The 20,576-nt window shown below is 41.9% G+C and overlaps 4 protein-coding genes across 4 annotated transcripts in view; 2 read left to right on the forward strand and 2 right to left on the reverse strand.

The window, feature by feature from the left end:
• The window catches only part of plxdc2b (plexin domain containing 2b), a 49,437-nt gene extending 37,637 nt beyond the window's left edge, over window positions 1-11,800 (forward strand). The window contains exons 6-14 of the mRNA XM_054766013.1: window positions 886-1,004; window positions 1,084-1,183; window positions 3,079-3,174; window positions 3,242-3,323; window positions 6,040-6,100; window positions 6,188-6,326; window positions 7,153-7,191; window positions 8,681-8,841; window positions 8,909-11,800. Of these exons, the coding sequence (XP_054621988.1) occupies window positions 886-1,004; window positions 1,084-1,183; window positions 3,079-3,174; window positions 3,242-3,323; window positions 6,040-6,100; window positions 6,188-6,326; window positions 7,153-7,191; window positions 8,681-8,841; window positions 8,909-9,028 (917 nt within the window). The 3' untranslated portion in view covers window positions 9,029-11,800. The remainder of the gene's footprint in view (window positions 1-885; window positions 1,005-1,083; window positions 1,184-3,078; window positions 3,175-3,241; window positions 3,324-6,039; window positions 6,101-6,187; window positions 6,327-7,152; window positions 7,192-8,680; window positions 8,842-8,908) is intronic.
• On the reverse strand, window positions 11,640-13,553 carry LOC129174242 (GTPase IMAP family member 9). Its single transcript, XM_054766014.1, has 2 exons — window positions 13,437-13,553; window positions 11,640-13,033 (listed from the first exon to the last, which is right to left on the reverse strand). The coding sequence occupies exons 1-2, from the start codon at window positions 13,465-13,467 to the stop codon at window positions 12,276-12,278; spliced, it is 789 nt and encodes a 262-aa protein (XP_054621989.1). The 5' UTR covers window positions 13,468-13,553; the 3' UTR covers window positions 11,640-12,275.
• A 136-nt stretch (window positions 13,554-13,689) lies between these two features.
• chmp4c (charged multivesicular body protein 4C) lies at window positions 13,690-15,378 on the reverse strand. Its single transcript, XM_054765748.1, has 4 exons — window positions 14,980-15,378; window positions 14,573-14,750; window positions 14,125-14,360; window positions 13,690-14,056 (listed from the first exon to the last, which is right to left on the reverse strand). Exons 1-4 carry the CDS (start codon window positions 15,197-15,199, stop codon window positions 13,995-13,997), a joined length of 696 nt encoding a protein of 231 aa, XP_054621723.1. The 5' UTR covers window positions 15,200-15,378; the 3' UTR covers window positions 13,690-13,994.
• Window positions 15,379-15,649: 271 nt separating this feature from the next.
• On the forward strand, window positions 15,650-20,523 carry zfand1 (zinc finger, AN1-type domain 1). Its single transcript, XM_054765734.1, has 8 exons — window positions 15,650-15,957; window positions 16,146-16,188; window positions 16,273-16,312; window positions 16,380-16,507; window positions 16,582-16,673; window positions 16,773-16,891; window positions 19,829-19,984; window positions 20,292-20,523. Exons 1-8 carry the CDS (start codon window positions 15,903-15,905, stop codon window positions 20,466-20,468), a joined length of 810 nt encoding a protein of 269 aa, XP_054621709.1. The 5' UTR covers window positions 15,650-15,902; the 3' UTR covers window positions 20,469-20,523.
• Window positions 20,524-20,576: the final 53 nt, after the last annotated feature.

Raw genomic sequence — 20,576 nt, forward strand, 5'->3', positions numbered from 1 at the left:
GATACATCCTGCACTGCGCCTGATGTTGTGCATTATGACTTATTACAGCCAGTTGGGGGCGCTGTTCTGCCAGTGGCAGCTGCTCTTAGTTTATTTAAAGGGAAAACTGCATCATAAGCTATAAAATACACCATCTGTGGTAATGTTATACTGTAGCAGATGGGTCCTCAGCAATGTCAAATGGGGTATCTACGACAGTTTTCCTGAAAATACGATCATTTTAAGTTTCTTGTATGATAATTTGTCATTTCCCATCTGGCAACACTGCTCTCATCTGTTCAGTTGTCAAGGTGCCACAGCTGATGTTTAGCATCTGACCTGTCTTTCACGTGGCTGGTGTCAATCATTCCATGCTATCAGCAGAAAAGCTTCGCACAGAAGTGCTGTGGTTGTAAAAATGGATGTGAGGGATGGTCACAATCGCCACCATCAGCTCCAAAAGCCCACTGTTAAAGACCACTTATTATATACTACTCCAGTATATTGTTACATTAGTGCAGGGGGTCCAAACTTTACATTGTGGGGGTCACTTTGACATTTTTCACCTTTAACCGATATTATTAAACACGCTTAAACCATCAAGATGACTTAAGCCAGGGGTGTCCAATCATATGCTGCAGGCCAATAAAACATGCACTTTGGACAGTACATTATTACATTATTAACTATGACAAAACTATGAAAAATTCCAAAGTTATAATTCTTGAATTAGTGAGTCATTACATAGTTTGACAAACTTCAGAAATTCCCTGGGGATCAATAAAGTGTCTTATTGATTGTCCATTGTGGGTGTGTTTTTATGTCAGCTTTCTGTGACTGTCAATCAGCTGCCAACATTGAAGCCCTTGCTTATGAGCACTGCATGCGTGTTATTGAGCCCTTCAGGTACGTCTCTGGTGGTGCAGTGGGACCACGTCCACCTGCAGGACAACTACAACCTGGGCAGCTTCACCTTCCAGGCCACGCTGCACGACAGCGGACGCATCGTCTTCGCTTACAAAGAGGCAAGCATGCGTTCTTTTCATCCATTGCCATCCTTTCCTCAGAGTGCGCACAGCGCTAAATAACTGGCGTTCATTTCAGATCCCCATCGAGGTGTCACAGATCAGCTCCGTCAATCACCCGGTGAAGGTGGGCCTGTCTGACGCCTTCGTGGTGCTGCACAAAATCCAGCAGATACCCAGTGAGTGTGTGCTGTGGTTCAAAAACATCTTCTGACAGAATGTCTTCCTACTAGGAGTAGATGATTGCGTGCGCATGGCTGTGTGTGAAACTCAAAACGATTTTAAAGATGATTTGCTTCTTGTCCACCATTGAGCTGTTAGAACATCAAACATGTTTTCTTCACCACGCAGTAGTGGTGTCCAATCAGCCAATCAGGGCGCAGAAGACAATGGGTGGTACAGACAGAAGAGAGAGATTAGAGAGAGATAGCTGCCTGTGTTAAGGAACAGAACTGCAACACTCAACTTCACACAAAGCAGTTCTTCTTAAAGGACCAGGCTCGGCCTGTAACAGCGTTCATGCGTTGTAAAAAAAAAACAAAAAAACCCCCACTAAAATTACACTAAAAGAAAATGAGGGAAATAGTGAGCCCGCGAAAGATGAACCGCGATGGAGCGGGGAACACCGTATACAGTAATCTCTTGTCAATCGCGGTTAATTGGTTCCAGACCTGACTGTGATAAGTAAATTGCCGCGAAGTAGGATCCCTTATTTATAAATGGAATATTTCCGTAGTTAGAGCATAAAGAAACCTGTTTGCAACCTTCTAAATACAGTTTTTAGCATTATTATAGCCCTCGAGACATGAAATAACACCACTCTAGTCACCTATACATTTGTATTACCCAATATAGTCGGCATAATAACAGGAAATAAGACACATAACACATAAATAAGACATAACATAGACTCACACGTTAGCATTGGGAGAGTTTTCTGGACAGCATACGCCCTACGGTGACTGTCCTCTCATCAACATTACTGACACCCAGTGACCAGTGAATAATACTCCACATTACGTCTTTCAATGTGTTGTCTTTTGTATTTTTGTTGGTTTAGCCATGTTTACGCTCGGAAATGCTTAGTTTAGGCCCAAAATGCGCAAAATTTGCTTAAATATGCATAGTTTTTTACTAATTATTGGCCATAGTCAACCACGAAACAGATGGTAGAGTAAAGCTGCAAAATTTGAACCACAAAGTAGCTGTATATTTTGAGAAAAATTTAAAAAATATACAGTACATATTATTAGTGTTATTAGTTTTAACATTTCACATTTTTCTCCTTACATTATGCCTTTTTAGCAACTTTTGCTCTTGTTGTGTTGAAGGTTTTGTTTTTTTTCGCATACGTATTATATGCTATTGTAGTATAAAATCATTCATTCATTCATTCATTCTCGATGATGCTTGTCCTCACTAGGGTCACGGGTATGCTGGAGCCTATCCCAGCTGTCTTTGGGCAAGACACCCTTGACTAGTCGCCAGCCAATCGCAGGGCACATATAAACAAACAACCATTCACAATTTAGAGGCGCCAGTTAACCTAACATGCATATTTTTTTTGAGGAAACTGGAGTACACGGTGAAAACCCACACGCACGGGGGGACATGAGATGTCCAACGGCGAGTCGAACCTAGCTCTTCCATATTTCCTATATTATAGTACATAATATTTCATGAATAATTTAATAATTACAGGTTATTCTTTTACTATACTGTATATAATATATATAATACATATATAATGTTGATCTTGTTGCAGTCCATCTGCTAAAGGGCTTCTTTTGAACATGATGACAGCAGTCTGCTTGGAGCCAACATGTACCTTCTAGCAGAGAAAAAATGAGGATTGTTTCTTATTTATTAGGCTGTAGCACAATGACAGTGGAGGATGGATGGCGCTGTTGACTCGCCTTGTTAACGGCCGTCAGCAGATTTATGCCGCCGCCACTCGGCCATGTGCACAAAGAGAGGGAGGCATAAAGCGTTTGACCTCATTCTGCCTTCTTGTTTGTCCCACTTTTTGACTTACTTCTTTCCTCTCTCACTTCCTGCCTCCTTTTCCTCCTAGACGTGAGGCGGCGAACCATCTACGAGTACCACCGCGTGGAGCTGACCAAGCTCAAGATCACCAACGCCACTGCCGTGGAAATGACACCTCTGCCCAGTGAGAGACAAAATTAAAGGCAGCTGACTGTGTGTGGACACTTTGACATAATGTCTTCCCTGTCCAGCGTGCCTTCAGTTCAGCACATGCGGAGCGTGCATCTCCTCGCAGATTAACTTCAACTGTAGCTGGTGCCATCGACTCAACAGGTTGGTGTCTTCAAGCTCAGATCATCACATGACTTGAAACATGTTCAAAGTTACCTTCTTTCTTTCTTAGTTGTTTCTTCCTTCTTTCTTATTTCTTCTTCTTCTTTCTTTGATTTTTTTCTTCTTTTTTCCAATTTCCGATTCTTTTTTTTTTATTTATTCATTATTTCTTTTTTATTCTCATTCGCTCCTTTTTAATAGTGAATTGGAGCCACTGGACAGCATTATTGTCAACATATGTGATTTAGCAACACTGAAACCTGTTTGCGGTTGGTGTTTTTTCACTTTTTTTTTTAGCACGTTTGGAAAGCAGGTGCAGGTGTGAGAAGGTGGCATGTACAGTACCAGACAACAAAGCAAGAGAATCTTCTGTGCCCTTGTCAACATATTTTTAGTGTTAGGAATAAAACAGTAGAGACATATTGTCTATCCAGCAATGCAATTTCTGAGCTACTGGAAGGGCTGATTTTGAGCCTCTCACAAAAAAAGAACCATGCAATGCAGATCATCAAACAAATTTAAATAATAGTCAATGACAACGCTACTGAACACAAACTGCAGTTTTTAAAAACTTTTTATCACTAAGGGAGAAAAAATCATGGCCTACATGGCCCTGTGTGAAAGAGTGATTGCCCCCTAAACCTAATAACTGGTTGGGCCACCCTTAGCAGCAACAACTGCAATTAAGCGTTTGTGATAACTTGCAATGAGTCTCTTACAGCGCTGTGGAGGAATTTTGGCCCACTCATCTTTGCAGAATTGTTGTAATTCAGCCACATTGGAGGGTTTTCCAGCATGAAGCGCCTTTTTAAGGTCATGCCACAGCATCTCAATAGGATTCAGGTCAGGACTTTGACTAGGCCACTCCAAAGTCTTCATTTTGTTTTTCTTCAGCCATTCAGAGGTGGACTTGCTGGTGTGTTTTGGATCATTGTCGTGCTGCAGAACCCAAGTTGGTTTCAGCTTGAGGTCACCAACAGATGGCCGGACATTCTCCTTCAGGATTTTTTGGTAGACAGAATTCATGGTTCATTTATCACAGCAAGTCTTCCAGGTCCTAAAGCAGCAAAACAGCCCCAGACCATCACACTACCACCACCACATTTTACTGTTGGTAGGATGTTGTTGGTGTGGTGTTACTTTTACAATAGATGTAATGGGACACACAGGTTCCACAGTTTAACTTTTGTTTCGTCAGACTACAGAGTATTTTGCCAAAGGTCTTGGGGAACATCAAGATGTTTTCTGGCAAAAACTTAATGTTCTTTTTGGTCAGCAGTGTGTTTTTGTTCTGTAACTCTACCATGCAGGCTGTTTTTGCCCAGTGTCCTCCTTATGGTGGAACATTGACCTTAACTGAGTCAAGTGAGGCCTGCAGTTCTTTCGATGTTGTTGTGGGGTCTTTTGTGACCTCTTGGATGAGTCGTCGCTGCACTCTTGGGGTAATGGTTGGCCAGACACTTCTGGCAAGGTTCACCACTGTACCATGTTTTTGCCATTTGTGGATAATGGCTCTCTCTGTGGATCGCTGGAGTCCCAAAGTTTTAGAAATGGCTTTATAACCTTTTCCAGACTGATAGATCTCAATTAATCTCAGTTATGTGTTAACAGGCGGGGCAATCACTTTTTCTCACAGGGCCATGTAGATTTGGATTTTTTTTTCCTCCCTTAATAATAAAAAGTGTCATTTAAAAACTGCATTGTGTTCAGTTGTGTTGTTATTGACTAATATTTAAATTTGTTTGATGATCTGAAACATTGAAGTGCGACAAACTGAAATAATTTCAAAAATACACTATTATAGCATTGTTTTGATGATGCAATGTCTCTGCTGGAGTTCACCAGTGTGTTTATTTGCCATCCACCACCAACTGCATAGCTTCAAACCTCATTTTTTGTTTACGGCCACTCTGCTCTCCCTAAATCTCCATGGGGACAGCCCGTAGCACGCGCAAACTTCTCATTTAAACGAAGCTGTCTGCACCACTTTTGCACCAATTGCGCCAATTGAGACACAACACCAGGAATAGCTTTGTGCCCGGTCATCCATGTTTTTTCTTTCCATTGACTGGAAGGCTTTGATGTCAGACCTCGCTGTCTCAATGCAGCATTCATAGAGAGAGAGAGAGAGGTCATGAAAGTGTTCACCCTGCAGGAGGTGTCTAACACACATGCACCATCAAAGACACGCTCCTTTGACCTTTTTATGAGGCGGCACATTTTCTTCATATTATACATTTTACAAGTGCCAGTGAATAGGCGTTAAGTGTTTCCTGGCGGCTGGGAAGGAGGCTGACTGCTTTGTTTTGTTGGGCAGAAAAGACAGCAGCTGAGGAACACTTCAGAGTCCAATAAGGTTCTGATTTATTTTTATGTTAATGCGTTTTGAATAGTCTCTATGCTACATATTTATTAGCATTTAGAGCTCAGCGTGCTTCTGTGGTTCAGCCTCCACTGCTCCTCCACTGCCAACCTCAGGCCAAATAAAATCATATTTGATCACTGACACCTAAGAAACATTGACTTTTAACAACCAGCATTTAATGAGCCAGGCTACGGTGTACCCTGCCAGCTGGGATAGACTCCAGCTCACCCGTGGAGCCCTGCACAGGATGAATGAGTTCTTCAGCTTGTGCTAACATTGCTGGTCGAGCTAGTTGTGCTTCATCACAGTCGTCATTGTTGATTGACAGCCTATCCTATCCTATCCATTTAGATGTTCCAGTGGATTTGACCGCCATCGGCAGGACTGGGTGGACCACAGCTGTCCAGATGAGGTAACGGGTGAAGATGTGCAAATACAGTACTAGAGTTCAGCACACTATTCTGCTGTGCATGGCCGCTCATGGGCTTTGTTTTACCAGACGAAGGACAAGATGTGTGACATTATTGACACCACATACCTCTACCCCAAAACCACCTCCATTGCTGCCAAAACCACACCCAGGAGCAAAGATGCCCCGCCTTCCAGCTTAAAGCCTCCTACCAGTGCCCCCACTGAAGGTAGTTTGGTCTTCTCTGGTAGGATGCTACACAAAGTTGCTATTGATGCCAGCAAATCATTCTGCTAACAATCTTAATTCATTCCTGTAAAAAGATCTCCCCCTTGCTTTTATCTTGCCTTTCTCTCCTTCAAAGAGTCAAGCCTCCCTCTGAGAGGGTTTAGCATTAAAGGGCGGGGGGTCGAGCTTTGATATTTGCAGCGTCAAGTAGCAAAGCGGATGATCCCAGCGGGAGGCTTGAACGTCTGCATCCTGCAGAAGAAGAAACGTTTTTTACTGGTGACAGGACAGTGGACAAGATGTCCTCCAAACTTTTTTCCCAAAAGTCAGATTAGCTTTGAATAAATAAAATAAAATACAATAAATAATAACTAAAGGTGCCAAGAAAGTGTTTAGAATTGAATTGTTTGCAGAGGAAGTTGTTGCATGTTGTAGTTGGATGCATAATGACAGGGGACGGTCTCAACATTGATTGTTTTTGGAAAGAACGAGTCGATTGAGTTGACTAATCCATATTCATGATGGCTAATGGCGCTCGCTAAGCACATCTCATTTAATGATTCATTTCAACACGTCTGGAAATGCGCAGAAATCCTTTGAAGTAATTTGTCTGGCGTGGCTCATTTGCATAAAGTTTACGTGAAGTGGGTCACGCTACATTTCCATACTTCACACGTGCACGCTGTGAATTATGCACGTGAAAAGAATACATTTTTAATCACGTGTGGACGTTTGCAGTTGAAAAGAAGTCTCGGTGGAGCAATTAGTTTGGAAAAAACAACTTGAGAGAGAAATATTGATTGTTTGATTTGTTTGTGCCCTCACAGACGATACCAAGATTGCACTGCACCTTCGAGAAAACCAAGGTATGTGTTTATGTGTCTGGTGTAGCATGTTTCAATGAAAACGTCTAGAAAAGCCTTCCCTGCTGGCCTGAACACTATCAGAAGCACTAACCTACATTAACATCTTAAATTCTAGTATTTGTTCCACAAAATTGTCTGAATTTATTCCATCAGTCTGCCTCATGGGATTGCTTCTAGTATTGTTAGATTTTTTTGTCCAATCAGGTTTCGGCTTCTATGTGTTGCCATGTCAGTGTAACCGGACCATTGCCTTCAGAATCAGGAGTGTTGGCCCATGTCGCTTCCACTATTAGTAATGGGGCTGTTTCTTTAACCATTCAGATGTCAGAGTGCCCTCACAGGGCCCGCTAGCATGCATGCAGTGACACGGAACGCTTGAACGCATCATGACAAAAACCGTGCAGACACAAAGAAAACAGACAGAGTGTTTGTTGTCCTGTGTGCGTTATATGAACAAATAAGTGAGTTTAGGTATGCTGTATAGTTTACATATACTGGAAGTCAGCCCGGGTTAGGGTTTGTTTGCCACATCCACTGGAAGTCTTGCAGACCAATGCTTACGCGTGAGTAGGGAGTGTGATGCATTTTATTTAATAAAAAAAAAAAAGAATAAAATGTAAAAATAAATTAAAGATTTGACACTCACTTGTGTCAAATGTTATTAAATATTGATTCTGAACTGCTCCTCATGTGTTTAGAGACGATGTATTTGAAGATAAAGGCTTAACTGGGTTTGTTGCGTGATGCCATTCATCGTTATATTGTCTTTGTATATTATTAATGGTTTGTGTAATTGATTGGTAACAGTCAATTGGGTTGCTTAAGTCCCCAATGAAGGCCCAGGTACAAAATGCACCACCCGCCACTGCATTTCTATGTTTATCAATGAACTACACAGCAGTAAAACTACAGTACTCTCTTACCGAGTGATGTGTTTTTGTGTGTGTCTTTGGAAACGATGGAAGATTAGAATGACACTTATTTTCCCTCATTTTTATAATGCAAATGTTTACGGCCTGAAACAAACCATACCATAATACTCACTATAACCAGCTCATCAGCTTGCAGGCGGCACTAAGGATCAAGAACAGCATTGACCTTGACTTGAATTGATGCTTAAAAGTGCTTTGGGACTGCAAGTCATGAATAACAAACAATGATATTAATGAATACTAAAAAGACAACCATTCTAATGTGTCCTAATTAGCACCAGATCAAAGGGTGCCTGTCAAATGTTGATGACGTTTCATTTTCAAACGCAACAAACGCAAGAAAGGACTGCTTGTGCCCCCTGCTGACCAACAAAAGAACAGCATGTGTCATTAAGCCCAAACAGCAGCAGTGATAAAACTACACTGTTTTATTATGTATTAACTTTAGTATTATACATTGTTTGGACTCCTCTTTTGCCTTAAACTTATATATAATACTTATAATAATAATAATAATCTGTGTGTCATCATCCCAATCCTTTTGTGTGCGTGTGCAGTGATGCCAGTGGACAGCGTGGCAGACAGGAAGACGGGCATGCATCCTCTGCACACAGGTTTGATTCTGGGGGTCCTCCTAGTGATGCTGATCCTGGTGGTGGGCGTGCTGGTCTACATCTACCATCATCCCACGTCGGCCGCCAGCCTCTTCCTCATGGAGGTGAGCGGAATTTTAACACCAGTCGTGCACCATCACACATCTGGTGACATCTATTGTGCGTCCTCAGAGACGGCCCAGCAGGTGGCCAGCCATGAAGTTCCGTCGGGGTTCGGGCCGTCCGGCGTATGCGGAGGTGGAGCCTGCGGGTCAGGAGAAGGAGGGCTTCATCGTCTGTGAGCAGTGCTGAGGGATCGCACTTCCACTGCTCCACCCCGCCCCCCCCCCATTTTATTCTTCTTCCACTCCAGCCCTCCTCATCCTGCTGGAGGAATTACTCATGAACCTGAACCTGGTCCTGGACATGGAAAGGGACATGGATCTGGACCTGGACAAACGCAACAGCCAGAAACCCTGGAGAAGGAACTTATTATGGCAAGGAACTGAGGGGGGCTGTCGTTGCCATGGAGATGTTCTTCTTCGTCTGTTTACTGCCCCCTACTGCTTTTAAAGAGCGCTGCAGGCTGGACTAACTTTCTGCAGCGTGTTGGAGCACAAAGTCCAAATGTAAAAAAAAAAATGTTTTTGTCCTTTGAAACATAATCTTCTTTATTCTTACTTTTGGCATTTTTGCTTTAGGAGTTTGCACTTTTTTCCAGGTGGTACTAATGCGACTTGACAAGACAGGCGCTTGTGTGTGTGATGAATCTATTTTGTTAGTGTGTGTATGTGTGTGCGATGAATTTATTTCGTGTGCGTGTGTCTGTGTGTGAGATGAATTTATTTTGTAAGTGTGTGTGTGTGCATGGACAAAGACACAAAAAGACAGTTTGCTTGAATTGTAACTAGGCAGGAAACAGCTGCTGCTTTTCTCTGAATGAAGCATTCATGTGCTCATTACTGCCTCACACATTCATTACATTTTCATGTCACTTGTATTTATACTGAAAAAATATTTTTGTAAGTGTTGTTTTCTATTGTTTCTTTTTCAAACTGCTAATGACAAATAAGAATGGAACACCTTTCTAGTTTTATTTCAAACCAAAGTCTGGCACAGCTTACTCAATGCAAATTAGTGCTTAATTGAAGAACATTGGCACATTGCTACAAATGTAAACCTCAGAATCCATTAGCATGCTATGCTAACTAGCATAGCAACACCTGGTGTGCTTTTATTTCGTTTATTGAACACTTTAACCACTAGAGGTGTGGGAAACGTTCAAGATTGACGTCAAGGATGATGATGTCATGGCTCGTTAACGACGGACGTCATGGATACCGGTAGTTTAGTGACTGGTGATGTCATGGCTAGTTAACGACTATGATGTCATTGAGTCATGCTCATTAATTAACGGCTGATGATGTCATAACTTGTTAACGATGTAATTGTTCATTAACTGATTATCTCGGCAAGTTAACGACTCATGATGTCATTGATGTCATGGCTCGTTAACGACTGACGTCATGGCTAGTTTAGGACTGTTGATATCATGGCTAGGTAATGATTGACGTCATGGTTCGTTAACGACTGATGATGTTATTGATGTCGTGGCTTGTTAACAACTGATGTCATGGCTAGTTTATGACTAATGATGTCATTGACGTCATAGCTAGTTAACTAATGATGTAATCGCTCGTTAACGACTGACGTCATGGCTAGTTACGACTGATGATGTCATTGAAGTCATGGCTCGTTAACAACTGTTGATCTCAGGGCTAGTTAATGACGGATGATGTCACTGATGCCATGGCTCGTTAAAACTCTGACTTTGCTGTGGTCAGGTGTCGTGTGTGCGGATTTGAGACCGAAGGGCACCTCCTTTTCCACGATCACATAACGGAGCAGTGGCGCGTGTTACTTTAACCCCACCTTCAAAACTGCTAATGTCCAACCCCTGCCCCGCTGAAAGCGCACCTACAGTTGCCATGGCAACCCCGCTAGCGATGAACACCTCAGAGCATCACTGCTTTATCTGACAGAGGTCGTTCCCAGAGCAACAGGAGCTGTTCACTTCCTGGACACGCAGAAAATAAAAGGTGTTTTTTTTCCTAATTGTTCTTGTTTGGTGAGGAGGGCGGGGTGATGATTGGCTAAAGGTAGAGTACAATTCATGGTTAGCCAATCAGTGCCAGAGTTGAGGCGTGTGGGTGTATCTTTCTGGACACGCGTTGGAAGTTTGTTTTAGATACTTTTTTCTCTAAATTGCGTTGGAACATTTCCGTGTTTTTTCCCGTTTTTCAAGGGAGCTAAATTTAAATTTAAAATGTTTTGTCGACATCGTTGGGTAATTGTCACGCCTGAACAAAGTATTATTAAAGGATACTCATCAGATGAGTGAAGGATCACTTTTGTCCAGTAGTTGTCGCTGAAGTTGACCGGTCTCAGAGGGGCGTCCTCACGACCCCGTCTTTCTTTAGCTTGTCAGACAGAAGTTTCAAAACTGCCTGATATGTAAGCACCATTACGAGATGCGGTAAGAAAAGTAGTCTGTGTCAATCAGTTCTGTTGTTTTAGTTCTCATTAGGTGTCTTTTTCGTGAAGGATAATGGACTATAACCTGGTGAATTGGTGCTCACTAGCTTCCGGTGACAAGTGTACGTAGACGACAATGAACGTCTTGATAAAATTATTACGAGTAAAAGTCGCCATGTACATACATTGGCGTTGATAGTACAAAGATGACGTCCCCTTTAGTGCTTAAGGTTACGTAAGATGACAAAAAAACAAACCGCAAAGACGAGTTGGGCTGCATTCCAAAATGCTAGGGTTTCCTCTGTCCTTAAAACAATGAAGTCAACTGCCTCCACAAAGAAACCGTGTGTGTCTGAGCATACAGATATAATAACACAAACAGTCCAAGTCGGTTATAAGTGCCTTTATTAGTACATTTACTATTTGGTCACGGATTTACACCATCTGCAGTCACTGGTAAAAAAAAACAATTACAGTAGTTAACTGCTGAGTCATTGCAATTAGGCCAAAATGGAATGCAGCACTCACCAGCAACCAGCGGAGGCGCCGTTTCCCTTTTGTCTTTGTTACTTTGCTAGTTATTTCAGGCCCTGATGTAACAGATTGGGCTTTCACATCCATTCAAAGCATCAATAATACAGTGTACAATAGAAATAAATAGATGTGTCAGAGTAGAAGAACATTCATTCTTCATTAACATAACAGTGCAGCCCTTTCACATTCTTTCCTAAAAGAGGGAAGATTCTTACAGAGACCAAAGGCACTGACTGATGACTTGTGCTACTTTGTTTTGGTTATCAGGACACTTAATCGTCTCATGACAGACATTCTTTGGTGTAGACCACCACAACGTAGCCCAACAACACGTTGGAGTGGCTCTTCCCAGTGGGCAAGTTGGTGAATTACAACAAGAAGTTGGCCCGTGTTGAGTCTTGTTCTAAACTATCAAGGTGTCTCTAATATTGTGATCATCAAGCCAAAGTGACACCAGTGCTAACCTAGTGAAGCTAACCTCTCGGGAGTGTCACTCGGTGGACAGCGGCGCTGCCTCTTTGGATAGAGTCGCGCCAGAGGTGTGTTTGGGCTTTGCGTCCAACTCATGCACATCTCTGGCAGGGTTCTGGTTCTCATCCAGGGGGGTCTTCTGCTGGTCCGCGGCCTCTTCTGGGTGGTAGTGGCCTCCTTCGTCCGCGACCATCTTCTCTACCCTCTCCATCAAGCGTCCTACCTGAGCTTGTTCCTCAAAGACGCAGTTGTCGATGACAAAGTACCTGCGCTTGCACTTCTCCAGAACCCACTGCAGCTCAGAACCCTCGCGGCGGATGTACCGCTCGATGGAAATGTTCCGCAGCACCTCAGCCCAGGTGAACACCACCACGGTGTGCCTCCACACGCGCTCACCAAACAGGCCCACGTGCTCCTCGATGCGGGCGCGGTCAACCTCGGTGAACATGCCCACTGGGATGACCAACAGGAAGGCGTGCGGGCCGGGGGGACACAAGGTGGCTCCTCTGGCGATCTCCTTCTTGTAGGACAGTGGTGTGTCCTGGGAAGAGTACCAGCCCGGCGTGTCCACCACCGTCACCTGCCGACCTTGCACCTCCGTCTGCCTGGTGACGCAGAACTCAGCCGCGCGCTCCAAGCGGAACTCCTCCCTTCCCAGGATGGTGTTGGCAGTCAGGCTCTTGCCAGGCCACCTCCATCCCAGAACCACCAGACGCAGCTCAGCCAGGACCTTCGAGACCACCTTTTGGCCGCTGTTACTATCTCCAGACAAAGTAACTGAAACATAAATACATGAATGTCAATTTTTTAGTTCATTGAAATACTACCACTGTGAAAAAGCTTGGTCTATAAACAAAACGTAGGATTTATCACCTTTACCTACACAATACTACTCATAGTTTTAATATTATTGTAGTGATTTGTATTGTATTAAGTTATAAGGTATTAGCGACATGAGCAGAAAGTGCCTTAACTTTCATAATTAAGTCAAATTCGGGAAGAGAAAGTGGAAATAAGTCTAAAAGTTGCTACAATCGTGGACGTGAACTTAGGAGGCTGAAAAGATGTCACTATCAACTTTAACGTTGTAAATGTTGCGTTTCGCCTGAGGGCTAATAATATAAAATAATAAAAATACATCATTTCATGTCGAACAGAATGAAGAAAGATGCCAACTCACCACAAGTTTGCTCGTGATTGCTTGCTTCCATAATGTTGCAACACTGAAACTTCCAAGGTTTTGACAATTACGTCGGCTAAAGCGCGGAAGAACAGCTTCCTGCTTGGTGACGTTGCTAGACGCGCCCACTTCCGGCAAGGACTACCAAAATAAAGGTCGAAGTGACATGCAACGCTAATGTTCATTTGTTTCTTTGTAGGAAATAGAAATCAGCAGTACGTCATTTCATAACAGAAAATAAACATATCAGTGGTAGGAAGCAGACATTTTATTATAGTTTGGACATTTATTTACAATATTCAAACAAAGTCTGACTTTATCTACAGCTGTATTACATGTAGTGTAGTTTTTATCTGGTCAGTGTTGGAAATCCTTCAGTTGCCTGAACGCAAATGGAAGAAAAAAAGATGTCAACAGGAAAGAAAAGAGATGACTTGATAAGATGGAACACAAATTAATTGATAAATAAACGGTAAAGTGTCCTAACAGTGCTAGAAGCTTAAAAACATCACAATGCTCTTCATTTCCCCCCAGAAATACAAATGTTCCAAATGTTGTTTATGTCGCCCATGAAGCCAGCATACGCATGTCGTCCTCGTCTTCAACACGTCTCCTGGCCGCTGTCAAAAGAAAGGAGCGTTAGCCGATGGACATTTAAAGTATTCTTTTCTAGCGTAGTAGTTCATACTTGCACGGTGGGACGTCCGTCCTGATGGCAGCCTGGCGCTGGGCACCGAGGGCAGGCCGCCCATGCTCTTCATGTTGTCCTCCATCTCCTCCTGTTCCAGCTCTTCTAGCTCGGCCAGCAGCTCATCCTCGTCGTACGTTTCGCCGTACGGTCTGGAGATGGCTTCGTTGATCTCGCGGGCCACGTCCTGCTGTTCGTTGATGTCCTCCATCAGATCATCGATCTTGTTCAGGTCCCTGACAAAAGAAACCACAGAAGACATGAATTTACTACAACTAAATCTATCAAAAAGGTCTGGCAGCATTTTACCAAACACTGATTTGTGGATTATGAGCAGGTGATTAGTGCCACATGCCATACACTCAGCAGACGCTTCATTAGGTACACCTGACTTGATTTACTTCACGTTGACTCCTTGTGTGTGAGTGAAGGTAGACTAGATTCTCACATGCTTTCGTGGACCTTCTTCATGGCCTGGGAGGCGTAGCCCATGTTCCTCACCACCTCCGTGTTGGTGTGGGAGTTCTCCAGCGCTTCCCTCTGAAACTCGATGGTGGATAGGGTGCCATCGATCTGAGTGAGCTGCTGCTCCAGACGCTTCTTCCTCTTCAAGGCCTGCAGGGCAGCTGAGAAGACACATGGACAGGACGTGTGAGACTTTTGGTGGACGACCAGCAGTGTGGAAAAATAAAAACTATTCTTTCAGTTATTATTGCTGCCAAAGAGTCTGTTCAACTGACAGGAAGTTCATGAAAAATGTCTCCCAGTCCACACTTGTACAAGATGATGTGTCTTTAAAGTTCCTCTCATGACTTTATTAGGCTAAAAAGGCAGAATATACAAGATTGAACATACCCCTCTTATTTCGTGTGCCATGTTTCTTTGCTATCATGACTTCCTGCTCGATCCTCTTCTCCAGGTAGTCCTGTTTTTTAGTCAACATGTCCTCCGTCTCTCGCAGTTTGTGGATGGCCTCCTGGGGCGAGGGTCCTCCTTTGGATCGGTGTTTGGACTTGGACGCGCTCGAGGAACTGGAGCTCGAGCTCCCCTTGAAAAATTTAGAGATTTTGCTCATTTTGGGGAGCTTTCCGGGGCCGGGATGGCACACACACTCGCTCGGTTTCTGCAGACGATGAGCTGCTCAGTGTTTCCAGGGTGTGTGACGAGCAGATTTTCCAGCTTGACTGGATCGGTTGGAAACAAGTAGATAATTCACCTTTCACCACACCTATCACCGCACCTTTCTCCATTTACCTGCGTTACGTCATCGCATTGAAGGTCCGCCCCCTCTACTTGAACAGATTCTTAATCATTGTAACTTATCGTTTGTGAATATATATTTATATATACATATAAATACACAGCGCTTTGTTGATAAATAGTCACCATCTAACCAACAACAAAAATAATCATTTTTGGTACTACAAAAAAAAAAATTAATTCACTTCCGGGGTCCAAGCTGGTGTTTACATCCGGGAAGCAACAGTTGCGTTAGGTGGCGGTAATGCACACCAAAAGCGATTTGCCAGCCGCCAATAAACAACAGAAGAAGAAGAACCCAGTTGAGCAATGTAGCCAGGCTTTAATTGGATAGCTAAATACATAAAGTGTTAATACATAAAGTGTAGGACAGTTTATTGTTTTTTTTCTCCCCTTTGTAAGTATGTAACCTAGTACTCACCCTGAGTATACACACCCCGGTACATTAGGTGGCGGTAAACGTTGGCTGCGACTCGCCATAAACAAAAAGAAGAATAAGAAGAAGCCAGGTCGCACTAATGGCGGAATTAGACGTTGGACAGCACTGTCAGCTTGAGTCTTGTCGCCAAAAAGGTTTACCTCATCTTCGTTTTTTCCAGACTTTGTAGCACTGTTAGCACAACTCTGCCACAATAGCTAGCGCTCAGCTAAAACTGTGTGCTTAATTTGCTGTCTGAAACGTTATTATGTTAAAAACGTGTTGGATATGACAACACTTTCCATCTGATTGCTTCTAATGAGTGTTGTCGCCATTCCTTTAGACTTTCTACCATTTGTTTGTGATTCCTGCAGTGGAGTTTACTGGTAAAAAACAAACCCGATCAGTTCCTATTCATCCCTTCTTGCTGACGATGAGAATATTGTAATAGCCAATGCCTCTTTTGACAGCCTTGAACACAGAAGCAGAGAAGCCCACTCATGTTCAGAGGTACACGGCTTCACAGTATATTTGTGTAAGATTGTTGAAGATGAAAATCATCATGTTGATGTTTCAGGAGGGTGAGAAAAGAGAAGCTTCCACTTGCGGCGTCAACACAAGTCATCCCTGCTCTTTGGAAGAGTGCAAAGTCAAAGAAATGCTGCCTGTCATCTGCCCACAGTGTGAAAAACACTTCTGTTTGGCGTAGGTTTGCATTGCATTTGTCCACTCCTACACCGTACTTCTCATTGGTGAAAGAAGTCATGTGTGACTTGCAGCCACCGCCATCAAGATGATCACAAGTGTGACAAGTTGGAGATCCAGAAGCCACGAATGGCGGCCACCAAAGAGCTGGTGCAAAGAATTGTGGGTCAGTTGAATAAGCATGATGAATAAGCTGGATGGCCGTGTTTAACAGATGGTTGTGCAAGTTGTTTCGTATTTTACACACGCTCTTTTTACAACTCAGAGTCGAAGAATGGATCCAAGAGCAGAGGTCGCAAAGGAGCAAAGAACAGTGCCACGGCAGCAAAGGTAGCATTAATGAAACTGAAACTGCACGCTGTCGGAGACAAGGGCTTACCGCAGGTATTTAATACTTATTTTACCATCACGCTTTAATACAGGGGTGTCCAAAGTGCGGTCTGGGGCTGTTATAAAAATATATTTAACAAGAAAACTAAAAACAAACAGCAAAAATTGAATTTAACAAGAATAAAGTCAAAATGTTAAGAGAGAAAAAAAAGTCGTCACTTTATGAGAATAATATCCCAATACAGTCATGGAAAAAATGACTAGACCACCCTTGTTTCTTCAGTTTCTTGTTCATTTTAATGCCTGATACAAGTAAAGGTACATTTGTTTGGACAAATATAACAATGACAACAAAAATAGCTCATAAGAGTGAATTTTTTGCTATAGCTATTCATTATATATTATATTATCAAGAAAACCATGGAAGTTGCGAGATATGAGCTCTTAAATTCCACTCTTATAAGCTATATTTGTTATCATCATCATATTTCTCCAAACAAATGTACCTTTAGTTGTACCAGGCTTTAAAATGGATCAATAATCTGAAGAAACAAGGATGGTCTAATCTTTTTTCCCATGACTGCATTACGACGAAAAATTACATAATTTTAGTAGTGTGAAGTTGAAATATTAAAGAAATAACAAATGTTTAAGTGGTAAACAAAGTTGTAATCTCTGGAAAATTAGGTTGCGGAAAAAGTTCTGTTATTAATGTCAAAATATTATGGGACTAAGTCATAATTATGAGAGTTGAACTAGTTGGAAAATGTAAAAAAAGAACGGAAATGGAAAAAACCTGCTGGAATTTAACAAGAATAAAGTCAAAATATTAAGAGGACAAAAGTATTCTAATGACAAAAAGTCATAAGTTCATGTGAATAAACTCTTAATATTATGAGGAAAAATAATGTAATTTTAGTAACACAGGTGAAATATTAAATAAAAAATGTTATTTTTAAAGTCATAATGTTAGAAATGAACAAAGTTGTAATATTTGGAAAATTAGGTTGCGGAAAAAGTTATGAGAATAAAGTGAAAATATGGGAGCGAATGTTTTTAAAAACGCAGCGTGAGCAAAACAGAGTTCGGTTGTACTTTATTGAAGTATTTAACAATGTACTCACGTTATTTTTTTGATAGTGACTGTAGAGACGCTTCTCCCGGCTGTTCTTTGATCATTAATCCATTGCCCGAGTTGGTTTTCCAACTCGGTCCACCTCGCCTTGTTTCTGCGGAAATCCAGCTTTGTCGTCTTGAAGCTCGTTTTCCTGGACACATAAGTCCATCCATTTTGGAGAAAATGTAAGACTTTTAAGTGCGCGTTATGGTCGTGAAAATATGGTACTCTTTTGAACGCATATTGTTTGGAGAAGCTGACAACCCACCATGTTGACTGATCTTTCAAGGCACACAGAATATAGTGTTCTATGTCTATATAAACACGAAAATCTAGCAAAAGAAAGATTAGACTCATCTTTCATCAGAAAAAAAGGCTGTGACTGCCTTTTTCCGTTCTTTAGTAATCAGCAGTAGAACATAGGTAAGTGTCAGGAAAATATCAGTTCTCGACAAAAAAAAAAGGGAGAAAACCAACTTTTTGTGAAAAGATACATTTCAAGCTTAACTTTCACTTTGACACCAATTTTTTGCTTTTATGACAGCTCAAATATCTAAACTATACCCCAACATAACACACAAAAAGGGGTTGTTTTACATCAAAATAACAATTTAGTAAAAAAAAATATAACACCATGAACTATTTACAATTTTCACATTTGGAACTCAACTATTTGTGTTTCTGTGCATGCGTAAAAATTTCCCTACAATGCATAACCTTCTGCACGCACGCGCTCTCACTTCCTCCTTCCTGTCATGTATGATTTTTCTCCTCATGATCCCTGCCTCCTTTTTGCCTCCTGCGTTAAAAGACGTATAAGTCTTAGAATAAAGTCAAAATATTTTGGGAATAAAGTTGTAATTTTAAGGAAAGAAACTAGACAAAGATTATTTAAGAAGAAATTTGAAATATTTTGAAAATTTAGAAGAAAAACAGCACAAATGGGGAGGGGAAAAAGAGCAAAGGGTGAAGTGTATATACTACTAATAGGCTTTTTCACTTATATCGCAAAGATCAGATGCAGTTTTTTCTCAAAATATATATACAGTCATCCCTCCTTTATCACAGTTAATTGGTTCCAGACCCGGCGGTGATAATAAATGGAATATTTTTGTAGTTATGGCATAGAAAACCTGTTTACCTGTTTCAATGCGGTTTTTAACATCATCAGAGCCCTCAACACTCCTACAGTCACCTTTACATTTGCTAAGTAGATATAATCACGCAAAATAAGACACATTGGACATAAATAAGATAACATAGACTCCCACGTTCCTTGTTTTTTTTCTGCACAGCGTACTTCCTTGCGGCTTTAAATGGCTTTACACTTGTATTACCCAACATAGTAGACAGAATAAGCCTTGTAAGACGTAAATAAAACTGCTTGAGCAGTGTCACAGTAAATGTGTTCCCTATAGGGAACCTTAGTGAGGAGTCTGCATGTCTCACTGAACACTGACACCTAGTGGCCAATGTATTCTAATACAGCACTAGATTCACAATTAAAATGCTTCTTTTGCCTTGTGTTTGTATTTTAGTTCATTTTGCCAGTTCTATGCTTGAAAATGCTTAATTTAGGCCAAGAACAAGTACAATTTACTTATATGTGAGTATGTTTTTTACTAATAAGAGGCCGTATTTAACCACGAAACAGTGATCATGTATTTTTAAACTGCGAGGGAGCGTTAATCGAGCCATGATATTGCGAGGGACGACTGTAACTTAGCATATGTTTACAACATATCAACATATACAACATACAACATATGCATCCTTTCATTTGTCAGTATGTGGCCCTCGCTGGAAAGGTTTGGACACCCCTACTTTAATAGTTCTGACCTACGACTCATGTTCTGCCACCTCTTTGTTTGCAGGCAGAAAGGATCTATTTTCAAGTGTATCTGCCTAAAGAGACGGAAGTCAGCAGTCAGCCCATGTTCTTCTGCTCCAAATGGAGCGTTGGGAAGGTGGTGGATTATGCAGCCTCGCTGGCTTCCCTCAAGAACAACAACAATGTCCTCACAGCTAAGGTAAGGTTGGCTAATGATGCAAAAAACCACAACAAAAACAAACATCAGGATGTGGAAAGATGAACAGCAACGTTTCAACTTTCAAGCATGACGATGACCCCGTGCATGCATGCAAATCACCAGCAGACACTTTATTTTGTGCATATTATTTTTTATTTGCCATATGATCATCTGAGAGGGATTAGGACTTTTCCTTCCACAAAAATGCACGTGTTCTTGTCATAAACGATACAAAACAGACCTGTGATATAAACATGTAACATGTAAATCACTGGCCTTCTTTTTGTCCTCCTTTGCCACCTGTTAGAAGCTGCGTCTCTGCCATCCCGCCACAGGTAAGGCTTTGCGACAGGACGACAGCCTGCACTCGCTGCTGACCAGCCCAGAAGACCCCCTGCACAATGGGGGTAACGTGATCCTGGAGTACCTGGACAATGATAGCTCAGGCGTGGAGGATGTTTGTCACTACATTACCCTTGGCTGAACAAATGACACATACAATAAAATCTAAATGTAATGTTTAGGTGTCCTACATGATTTAATGCACTAGGACATTTCAGTAAACAAGGTCAATTAGTGATTATATATCAAA

Source organism: Dunckerocampus dactyliophorus, chromosome 21 (assembly GCF_027744805.1).
Source record: "Dunckerocampus dactyliophorus isolate RoL2022-P2 chromosome 21, RoL_Ddac_1.1, whole genome shotgun sequence".
Classification (NCBI taxonomy): Eukaryota; Metazoa; Chordata; class Actinopteri; order Syngnathiformes; family Syngnathidae; genus Dunckerocampus; species Dunckerocampus dactyliophorus.

What these genes read in the sequence shown, in the direction of transcription:
- chmp4c (XM_054765748.1), bottom strand. Translation starts at nt 15,199, where the DNA reads ATGAGCAAAATCTCTAAATTTTTCAAGGGGAGCTCGAGCTCCAGTTCC. An exon ending in TGGCACACGAAATAAGAGGG is followed by an intron (nt 14,751 to 14,979) that starts GTATGTTCAATC and finishes GTGTCTTCTCAG; the next exon opens with CTGCCCTGCAGGCCTTGAAG. An exon ending in ACGGACGTCCCACCGTGCAA is followed by an intron (nt 14,057 to 14,124) that starts GTATGAACTACT and finishes TTCTTTTGACAG; the next exon opens with CGGCCAGGAGACGTGTTGAA.
- LOC129174242 (XM_054766014.1), bottom strand. Translation starts at nt 13,467, where the DNA reads ATGGAAGCAAGCAATCACGAGCAAACTTGTG. An exon ending in CAATCACGAGCAAACTTGTG is followed by an intron (nt 13,034 to 13,436) that starts GTGAGTTGGCAT and finishes TTTATGTTTCAG; the next exon opens with TTACTTTGTCTGGAGATAGT.
- zfand1 (XM_054765734.1), top strand. Translation starts at nt 15,903, where the DNA reads ATGGCGGAATTAGACGTTGGACAGCACTGTCAGCTTGAGTCTTGTCGC. An exon ending in AAGCCCACTCATGTTCAGAG is followed by an intron (nt 16,313 to 16,379) that starts GTACACGGCTTC and finishes TTGATGTTTCAG; the next exon opens with GAGGGTGAGAAAAGAGAAGC. An exon ending in GCTGGTGCAAAGAATTGTGG is followed by an intron (nt 16,674 to 16,772) that starts GTCAGTTGAATA and finishes TTTACAACTCAG; the next exon opens with AGTCGAAGAATGGATCCAAG.